General features: G+C 48.7%; 1 protein-coding gene across 1 annotated transcript in view; it reads left to right on the top strand.

The window, feature by feature from the left end:
• Positions 1-8,321: 8,321 nt before the first annotated feature.
• LOC102261587 (keratin, type II cuticular Hb1) overlaps positions 8,322-10,784 on the top strand; it is a 6,974-nt gene continuing 4,511 nt past the window's right edge. The window contains exons 1-3 of the mRNA XM_005869283.1: positions 8,322-8,690; positions 9,482-9,690; positions 10,436-10,496. Coding sequence (XP_005869345.1) covers positions 8,322-8,690; positions 9,482-9,690; positions 10,436-10,496 — 639 coding nt within the window. The remainder of the gene's footprint in view (positions 8,691-9,481; positions 9,691-10,435; positions 10,497-10,784) is intronic.

Below are 10,784 nucleotides of genomic sequence, written 5' to 3'. Positions count from 1 at the left end.
TGCCACCCCCTGCCGGCCTGGTCGCCCCACACAGCCTGCTGTTCAGTCGTTTGGTCGTCCCTCTGCCCCCCCCCTGCTGTCCTGGTCGCCCCAACTGTCCCCCCTGCCAGCCTGGTCGCCCCTCACAGCCCCTTAGCTGGCCTGGTCACCCCATGCAGCCTGCTGTTCAATCTTTTGGTTGTCCCTAACTAACCCCCCTGCCAGCTTGGTCGCCCCATGCAGCCTGCTTATTCAGTCATTTGGTCATCCCTCACTAACCCCTCTGCTGGCCTAGTCATAGGCAGCCTTCTTGTTAGGGTGTGTGGGTTAATTTGCATATTACCTCTTTATTATATAGGATGCTATAAATGATCTCTAATTCTCACAACCATATGAAGTATGCACCATTATCCCCATTTTACAGATGAGAAAATTGAGGCTGAGAGAGGCTAAATAACTTGCCCAGTTTTTGGCTTGTAAGTAGTGAAGCTCAGGAGATACTATGCCTTCTCACCTACAAGCTATGACAACCCCTGGATTGCCTTATCCCTGGAAAATCAAGAGTAGAGAGTGTTGTTTAGGAGGGGATATCTGTGGATTTAGGGTTGGAAAGTAAGTCTAAGGATAATGGGCAGTCAGAGGGGATTGGGATGGTTAAAAACAGGAGGAGATGCCTTAGCTGGGTGGCTCAGTGGATAGAGCATCAGCCGGTGGATCGAAGGGTTCCGGGTTCGATTCTGGTCAAGGGCATGTACCTCAGTTGCAGGCTCTTCCCCCGTCCAGGCCCTGGTCAGGGCTTGTGCAAGAGGCAACCAATCAATGTGTTTCTCTCACATCAATATTTCTCTCTGTCTCTCCCTCTCTCTTACACTCTCTCTAAAAATCAATGGAAAAATATCCTTGGGTGAGGATCAACAACAACAACAACAAAAGACAAACAAACAGGCAGGGCCAATGGAGTGTGAGTGTGGCACAAGGGCAATGTGAGGCTGGGGCCTATGGGCTGGACCTGCAGGATCCTATGCCTGATAATTGAAGGGAGGGGATGGAAAGTGGCAGTTCTAACTATTCGTACACTAGTACTTAGGGTGTATTGTAAGTAACCTCGATAGATTGAAGTGTATTCTACTTATCCAAGAAGCACCCCACTCCAATAGAGCAGGTCTAGAAAAATTAACTCATAAAGTACAGAGATTTGCATAAGTAGAAGGGAAGAAAAGAGAAGCGAAATGACTTGGCTGGCAGCTCCCTAGCTGCTGTGCCTTTGGGGCAAAGGTAGGCAAAGTAGCTTAGGGGAAAGGAAGGGGGGGGGCGGTTAATGGGAAAAAGAGAAGCAAGAAGGAGAAGAGAGTAGGGTTTGTCAGGCATAGGGCTCCAGGTGTCCATGCAAAACATTCAGGAGTGGGACCTTGTGACAGGACTGCCATGGGGTCACAGACTGTGTCGGCCATCTGGTCATCCCAGAGGAGGGTGTGGCACCTGCTGTCGCTTTATGCGTTTGGGGAGCTGGCCAGCACTTTTGAGGCCCTTTATCCGCAATCCTGGGCACTGCCCACAGTTGAGCAGTGGTGCTCCCAGCAAGCTGGCTGGCCGGGTGTCCTGAGGAGAAGCACAGTGAGTCAAAGTGCATGGCACACTCACTTTACCTTTTCTACCAGTATAACTCCTCATAAAAGCGACATGCATAAACACGGACTAATTACTAAGAGCTGGCCCTTGCCAAGCAATTTTTAAAAAGCAAGAAACAATTTAAAACCAGATAGAAAAAAATTCAAATGTGACACCATTTCATGAAACTTTGGGCATTACTAGTTGTGGCTGATTTTTGAGGACCTAAAAGGACATTTAACCTGTATGTTTTCTTTGAGTGAAAAAGTTTTATGGGGGGTGGGGGCGGGTTGGCAAAACCATTCTATGGCCTTGGCTCTGGCAATGTGAGCTTTATGAAAGTTAAAATGGTTTTTATTGTGAAATATGTCACACACACACACACACACACACACACACACACACACACACAAGAATCTATAGATGGCGTGCTTAGCATTATTGGGAGAACGAGAACAGACATGTAACTTCGGAGCTCCCTATGAGCCTCACTGATTGTACCCCCTTCCTTCCTGGCCCGGGGATGGTTCCTCTGTGGGATTTTGTGTCAAATCATTCCTTTGTGTTTCTTTACAGTTTTAGTGCTAAACCTTATATTACTTACTTTTCCAGTTTTTAAACATCATATAAATGGGATCATATTGTGTATATTCTTTTGTGTCTGGTTTTTTGTTGTTGTTCGATGTTGCTTCCTGTACCTTCATACTGTTCATTCCCCTGTGGATTGTACTCAGTTTACTCATCTTTCTACCCTGATGGCCTCATGGTTGTTTCCAGAGCTTGTCTTATGAACAGAGCTGCCATGGACATTCTTTCTCATGTCTTCAAGCATGATTGTGCAAGAGTCTTTCTAGAGCATTGGGTATTTTTTTAAAACTATGCAAGTAGTATATACTTGGTATAGAAACTATTTTATGAATATCCTTTCAAACCCAAAAGATAATAACATCTCTTGTTGTTCATCTTGCTTCATACTAGATACTACAGTGAGAGCACAATTTTCACAATTACCCTCTGAGGCAGGAGTTATTATTCTAGTTTTACAGAGAAGGTCACAGAGGCCTAGTGAGGTTAAGAGACTGGTTCAAGTCAAGCAGTGTGGTTAGTGGCAGAGCTGGCACTCAGAGCCTGGTGTGTTTGATCCCAATGAAAGGATGAGTTTATCTCATTGCACTCCCACCTACCCACCGTCTGCCTTTATTAAAAGTATCGCACAGTAGGTGGTGTTTATATATAACACATTAACACACACACACACACACACACACACACACACACACCCACACACTCAGTAATCCCCTTCCTCCAGTGCCCTCTTCTGGGCCTTTCAGAGTGTTCTCAGGGTTTAGGACCAGAGGATGGAGAAGTGCTCATCTTTGTTCCTGGTGAGTTTCCACTTTTAAGACAAAAGCTGGATACATACCCAGATCATGAACAAAAATGCAAACCCTGCAGCACACCAAGGGGTACAAATATGTGGTTCATGGATATTATTTCAAGAGCTTGACACATAGTAGGTACTCAATAAATATTTGTTGAATGAATGAAATGAATACCAGCTGCATGTTAAGAGCTGAGTAATGGAGCCACCAAAGCTTGGTGGTTAATTGTATAAAGCTTTCTGGTAGGATGGGCTGGGGACCAGATGAAGCAGACCAGAGGGTGGTCATTCCTGGTGTAGGGGGTGGGGTGGGGAGACGTTCCTGGCTGGGGCTTTAAGGAGGGATGAAGCAAAGCCTTAACCTGAGCGATGATGAGAGTGGTAAGGAAAACCAGTCAATGAGGGCAAGAATCCTGAAGGCCTTAGGGTAGTGTGGTAGTGTTGGGGAAGGAAAGAAGTAGATTTATAGGAAAAAAAGAGAGATGAGATGTGTGGTTTTAACTTTACTCTCCAGGGCCACTAGAACAAAGAACAAAGACTGGCTGGGGGACGAGGAGGATGATAGGGAGGGGAGATTTGGGTCGAGAGAGGGAAGAAGAGGGAAGTGGAGGACATTGCAGGTACAATGGGGAAAAACCCAGGAGAAACGGAGAGGGGACATTCCAAGTTTGGAAGAGCAGAGGAAGAGGAGGTTGATGGGGGAAGGGCATGGCACCGAGGGCAAGGTATAGGTGTACCTAAAGAGGTGGGCAACCTCAGCTCCAGCTTTATGAAGCAAAGCCTTAACCTGAGCGATGATGAGAGTGGTAAGGAAAACCAGTCAATGAAGGCAAGAATCCTGAAGGCCTTAGGGTAGTGTGGTAGTGTTGGGGAAGGAAAGAAGTAGATTTATAGGAAAAAAGAGAGACGAGATACCTGGTTTTAACTTTACTCTGCAGGGCCACTAGAACGAAGAACAAAGACTGGCTGGGGGATGAGGAGGATGGTAGGGAGGGGAGATTTGGGTAGAGAGAGGGAAGAAGAGGGAAGTGGAGGACAGTGCAGGTACAATGGGGAAAAACCCAGGAGAAACAGAGAGGGGACATTCCAAGTTTGGAAGAGCAGAGGAAGAGGAGGTTGATGGGGGAAGGGCATGGCACCGAGGGCAAGGTATAGGTGTACCTAAAGAGGTGGGCAACCTCAGCTCCAGCTTTATAACATTGAATCTTCACAGGGCAGGGACATGGGCTGGGGAATGTTCAGGGGCTTAGCCTGGTTAATGGGACAGACCTCACCAAGGGCAGAACTCCTGAGTCAAGCTTCATTTCCTCCAGGATCCCCACGGGGGCCTTTGGTTCCCTGTTATCTCACGGATAATTGGCCACTGTCCCAGCTGTCTTGGCTGAGGAGGCAGGACTCTGACTTGGGCCTCTCCTTAACTCACTAACCCAACCGCCCTTCCTGGTGGTTGGACCTGAGGTCAATTCTCTCATTAACAGCTCAGGTGCTGTGTACACACCCACTCCCGCACCCCTCAATTTCTCTCCCTGGAACCTGGCCTGAACCTTCTTTCTGTGAACAGAAAGTATGAGCTGCAAGGTTATAGAAGGCGTGGCCTCTTGGATTCCTACAGGCCTAGTGTGCAGATGCTTTTCTATCCTCAAATGTAGAGCCCACAGGCTGCCTCCCAGCCTGCAGCCACGGAGCAGAATCCCAGAGACGACACTGGCCCTACTTCCTAGGTCTCTGTCTCAGCTGGCTCTTCACCATCACAGCATCTCATGATTCATTCCTGCAAGGGCCCTCAGGTGTCTCTACTGTCTACCCCCTCTCTGAAATAGCTCCATGTAAACATATCCTGCCTGCCTCTTTACTGAAGCCTGTTCTCACTCTTTCCAGGGAGACGTTCTTGCCTTTCCCATCAGATCAGCTGCCTTCCACATTGCCCCAGAATGGGCACTGTCAGTAGGTTGCTTTCCTGAGCATCTGATGGCACATCTCAAAAGCAGCCCTCTTCAGACTTCTGACCTTTCTCATAAATCAGGGTCTGTCTTCCCTGTCAGATGAGGAGCTCCGGAATCCATGTCTCCTTCCTTCTCTTAGTGCCTTCTTCCCTCCAAAATTAAGGCAGGGTACAGGCTATGGCAGGGACATACCAATCACAGAATCATCGAATCCCCCAACAAGATGTTATCTTGTCGAACCCATCATCCATCTTGGGGGATCGGCCTCAACCTCCTCCACAGGAACAGAATGAAGTGACAAAAACATTCTAATGTTAAAACCACCAATTTTGCCCTTTCTTTCTAAGCATCCCTTGAAAAAAAAATCCATTTAGGCTAAAAGAGGAGGTTCTGAGTTCCAGATCTGAAGGTCTTTTGGTTCACCCTATCTCCACAAGCATGGTGACCACTCCAGAATAATGAGTGCTCTCTTTTATATAGAGCATTCCCAAATGGGAGATAACAATGGAAGCTCCTTGAGGAAACCATGACTATCTGCTCTCCTTCTGGGATGTTCTTTTTGAACTCCAACTTCCAACTGTCCAGCTGCAGTGAAATCTTAACTTCCCTTGCTCTCTTTGGCATTTCATTACACTTGTATGGATCATCAATGTCATATCTCTCACCCTTGAACCCAAGGTATCCCTGGGCTACTGCCCAATCAGGAGGTTTCAGGATTAGGTAAAATGCAAGACAAGCGCACATGCCATTGATTTATGGTTTGCATTATCATATTATTTTTGAAATCATGAGGATTTTTAATGGTCTATTAAGGCCAAATGAGAAATATAAATTTGTGAATTATTCACAAATAACAGACTTTTTGTTTGTCCAAGATTCTCTTCTCATCCAGTAGTGTGATTGCCCAAGGATTGGTGACATATTACCTTTGCCTAATAAGAGAGATTGACATGGAGCCTTCCCTGGGGCAGCTGGGCTATAGTGGGGATTGAAGGAGGGACATTTGATTTGGGGTTCTTTTCCAGGGTAAAGAAAGTAACCATGGCCAAAGGTCTCAGGTCCTCCCTGCCCCTTGGATTGATCCCCATAGTAGAGTAACAGTAGATAACACTTATTGAGCACTGGCTTTGTGCCAGGTACTGGGTTAAACATTGTCCATGCATTATTTAATTTAATCCTTCTGCTAGTTCTTTAAGATAGTCAACATTAATGAGAATTTTACATATGTGAGCAGGTATATTCCATCAAACCTGTTGCTATATCCATGGTAGCAGCAGCAACAATAACATCAATAACATATATCTCTACTTCCCCATCAAACCTGTCACTATAACTACTGCAGCAGCAGCAACAACCTCTACTAATATGACTACATTCTTAGAGTGTGTCAGGCTCTGTTCTAAGTGCTTTACATGGATTAATTCTTTTAATACTTACAACTTTATGAGGTGGGTTCTATTATCCTCATTTTACAAATCATAAAATGAGATACAGAGAGGTTAAGTAATTGCGGGAAAGTCACAGAGCTGGACTTTGAAAGTACACTTTTTGGAACCTGGGCCTGTGTTCTTAACTGATATGCCAGGTATTTAAACTTTTTAGTTTCAATCATATTAAGAAATGATTTTACATAGTGACAAAATACATACATATATACACACCACATACAATTGAAACAAAAAGGTCATGAAATGTTATTCTTACTATATATGATGCACTCTGATTTTTTCTATTTTATTTAACTCTACTTGATCTTGTTCTAATTTAATTAAAATTCTGGTTGCTTCCATGAGTGAGTCACAATGTGAACTCTGAGAAAAATGCAGCCCCAGAGCTTACTGCTTCTTTAAAAAAAAAAAGAATTTTATTGATGAGAGAGAGAGAGAGAGAGAGAGATCAGCACACCACCTCTTGGTGTACAGGACGGTGCTCCAACAAACTGAGCTACACCAGCCAGGGTACCTCTTTCTTCTTAATGATTGCAATAAAGAACATCTGCATTGTGCTCTGGAGTTTACTGAGCATGCGCACATCTCTGTAATTCCTCAGGGCAGCACTAGGAGGGAAAAGGCTTACTCCATTTCCCAGAGGAGTGAAGTGCCTAGCCCAGATCACACAGAGATCATTATGGCAGAGCCTTGGTTCCTACCCAGACCTTTTGGGTTGAAGGCCCACACCATCCACACTGGATGGACAGCACACACCAATATGGATTTGTTGTGACCTCTTCCAAGGTTGCTGACAAACTGCCGTAAAGGGAATGAGGAGGCAGGTTTGGCATAACATGGAATGCAGCACAGACTCAGGGGGAATGGCAGGGGGCTGGATGCTCTCCTCATATGGCTCTATCTAGATCTAATTATATCTGAGCCAAATGCCATGTAGACACATAACAGTGGTGTCCACCTTAGACCTTCTGAGCCCTGGAGGAAACACAGAGGCTTCAGGTGAAACCCAGGCACACTATCCTTGCTTGGGAGCTTGTTGGAAATGGTTGGACATTCCTGAGGTCAGAGAGCCAGTGTGTGTCCCCTTAGGACTCATGGGAGACTGTGAGGGAGGGGATGCCTCCCTCAGCATGGGCTGGCCAAGAAGGTCTAATAAGTTGGCTTAGGGTCTGGTCAGTGTGTAAGGGGGTAGAGAGTAGGGGGTAGGTGAGAGTGCACACGACCATGTGAGTGTGTGTGAGATTGTGGGTGGGAAGGCCAGTGTGTGTGCGTGTGTGCGTGTGTGTGTATGTGTGTGTGTGTGTGTGTGTTTAGGGGGTGGAATATGTTGATAGATGTGAGGGATTTGGGAACAGTGTGGGAGTGTTGGATACGTGTAGGGATAATTGAGAGATTGTGCAAGTGTGGAGCTTTGGCAGTGCAGAACGAGGTCATCAGTGTGAGGGAAATCACCAAGTGCACCCCAAGTTCCATATCACGGGTGGATCTCACACTCTCCCAGTGTTTTAGGGCCGGTCCGACCAGCACCACGGACAGCGGCGCTGACGTCATCAGTTGGCACGGTACTGGAGGAGCAGCAGCCCCGCCTTTCCCCTCCACTCCAACCTGAGTCACTGCTCCCTCATCCTCCAGTTCCTGAGTCTCCACAACTGTATAGAGGGAGGTTGGGGTGGGCGTGGGAGATGTGAGCTGGCTCTTTGAAGATAAAAATTGTGCAGTTTAGGGTAAAAGGCCATAAACATCTGGCCGCATTTGGAACCCAATTAAGTACATTAAGGGAGAACACAGCAGCTAAGCAACCCAAGCCCATAAAAGACGGCTAATTGCTCCTAACCCATGGACGCACCAGGCTCCCCGCATATATAAAAGGCCCAAAGATGTCTGAGACGTAAACACCTTGTCCATTATACCCTCCACTAGGACCTCTCCCTCCTCAGAGCCTCCGTGTCCCAAAGAAACACCATGACTTGTGGATCTTACTGTGCTGGAGGCACCTTCAGTTGTGCCTCCGCCTGCGGGCCCCGGCCCGGCCGCTGCTGCATCACCGCCGCCCCCTACCGCGGGGTCTCCTGCTACCGCGGCCTCACAGGGGGCTTTGGCAGCCAGAGCGTCTGCGGCGCCTTCCGCTCTGGCTCCTGTGGACGCAGCTTCGGATACCGCTCAGGCGGCGTGTGCGGGCCCAGCCCGCCCTGCATCACCACCGTGTCCGTCAATGAGAGCCTCCTCACGCCCCTCAACCTGGAGATCGACCCCAACGCGCAGTGCGTGAAGCATGAGGAGAAGGAGCAGATCAAGTGTCTTAACAGTAGGTTTGCTGCCTTCATTGACAAGGTGGGTGTCCTTGAACACACCTTCCTAAGCTCCACCCATGTACAGGACTCAGTCTGGGCACTGAGAGGGGAGTCAGGGGCAGAAAGAGCTCTGACGGCCTGAGCTCCCCACTCTGATGAGAGGGGCAGACACACAAACAAGAACAGGCACTCACACAAGACCCAGAAGACGCAGCTGGGAGTTCAAATAGGCAGAGCTCATGGAAGAGAGGTGTGACCTGGCCGTTCAGAGGCACAACTAGAGTTCAGGACATTGAAGAGGAAATGGCAACTGCTTCTGAAGTTACAGAGGTTCCAGGCCCCACCTGAGGACTGTGTTCCCTCTGAGGCATAAGGTGGATTGGCCACCCAGTGAAGGGGGCCAGGGGCCAGGTGGCAGAGCTCTCCTCTAGATGGCTTGTGACATCATCTCCCTGTTACCTGTCACCACACACCCCAGGCTGGGATCTGAATCTTGGAACTCTGCCTAAGAGGGCACCTCTTCTAGCTTCAAGGTGAGGGGGTGAGCCCTCCACCTGGAGCCTGACTACATGCTACTTGGACTCATCAGGTTGGGATAACTCAGTTCACCTGAGAAGGGACAGACCTTTCCCAGCCCCTTGCTCCCATCCCTAAGTCGGAAAATCCAGATATAGGTCATAATCAGGAATTCCCCGAGTAGATTTGTCTACCACTGTCCACCTCTAATTTCTGCTGAGCTGCAGATTTGGAAGTTTACCTTAAAGCAACCCTCCAAGTGGGCTTTGGGGCACCAAGAGCCATCTGACCCTTCTTCTCCACCCCAAATGGCAGGTGCGCTTCCTGGAGCAGCAGAACAAGCTGCTGGAGACCAAGTGGCAGTACTACCAGAACCGCAAGTGCTGCGAGAGCAACCTGGAGCCGCTGTTTGAGGGCTACATCGAGACGCTGAGGCGTGAGGCCGAGTGTGTGGAGGCCGACAGTGGGAGGCTGGCCTCAGAGCTCAACCACGTGCAGGAGGTGATGGAAGGCTACAAGAAGAAGTGAGTGTGGCTGGCTTTGACGATGGACGCAGGGAAGGACTTAGGTTAAAGACCATTGGATTAGACATGAGAAGAATTTCCCAGCAGGGTGAGCAGCCATGCAGGCCAGGGTGGCAGGATGTAGTAGGATCTTTTCACCTGTGCAATTGTTGCCCAGATGCCTGCCTGAGAGTAGGGCCGTGATTCCCCCAGGACATCTCTCCCCTGTGTTAGCCTTCTTTTCTTGGAGTCTGACCACCCAGCAGCTGTTGTCTGTGCTCTGTGGGGAGAAGGCTTCTGGCATCTTCCAGGCCTTCTCCTCCTGACTTCCCACCTATAGCACATGGCCCATGGATGTGATATGAACCCTACATGTCCTGGGGCCCTGGGTGTCCCACAGCTCAGGGCTCTGAGTGCTGATGGCCTCTGGAACTCACAGACCCCACACCTGGGCAAGGATGCACACTCAGTGAGGGGTGGCTGGGCTGCTGTGCCCCAGAGGGGATGCTGGCCACGCCCAGCATGGGGCTGGTGCTGAGGCCTTATTTGCCTCAGAGCAGCTATGAGGTCCCAGAAGATTAGCCCAAAGGACCCCTCAATTCAAGGCAGCAATATCCTAAATCCAATCAAAAGGATATAACAGGGCTGCCAGGGTCCAGCTGTGGTGGGACGTTCCTAACATTGGCCCCTGCCCTGGTATGAAGTGGGAGGGGTTCATGGGAGACCTGCCCTTCCGTGACCTCCCTCTCTGCCTCTTCTGCCTCAGGTATGAGGAGGAAGTTTCTCTGAGAGCAACAGCTGAGAATGAGTTTGTGGCTCTGAAGAAGGTGAGTCATGTGGTATTGGGGAGCACAGACATGAGGGATCCTAGAATGACAGACTCTTCCTGGGGAGACCCTGAGGGTCTCAAGCTCAGTGTGGGGTGCAGTGACCTTGTCAAATCACATGGGGAATTCCCAGAGATCAGGTCATGGAAGGAACATCCAGAGCTTTGACAAAGGTCAATACCCTTGGAATATCTACTGTGTCCTGGGGCACGGGGATGGCCTGGTTGACCTCTGGATGTCCTGCTTGGCTTCGGAGGTGTGGTCTGTGGCTTGGGTCCCATAAGCCTG

The sequence above is a fragment of the Myotis brandtii genome, unplaced genomic scaffold (assembly GCF_000412655.1).
Source record: "Myotis brandtii unplaced genomic scaffold, ASM41265v1 scaffold29, whole genome shotgun sequence".
In the NCBI taxonomy this organism is placed as follows: Eukaryota; Metazoa; Chordata; class Mammalia; order Chiroptera; family Vespertilionidae; genus Myotis; species Myotis brandtii.
Note: the sequence above shows the minus strand (reverse complement) of the source record. Positions and strands in the feature narration are given on the sequence as shown.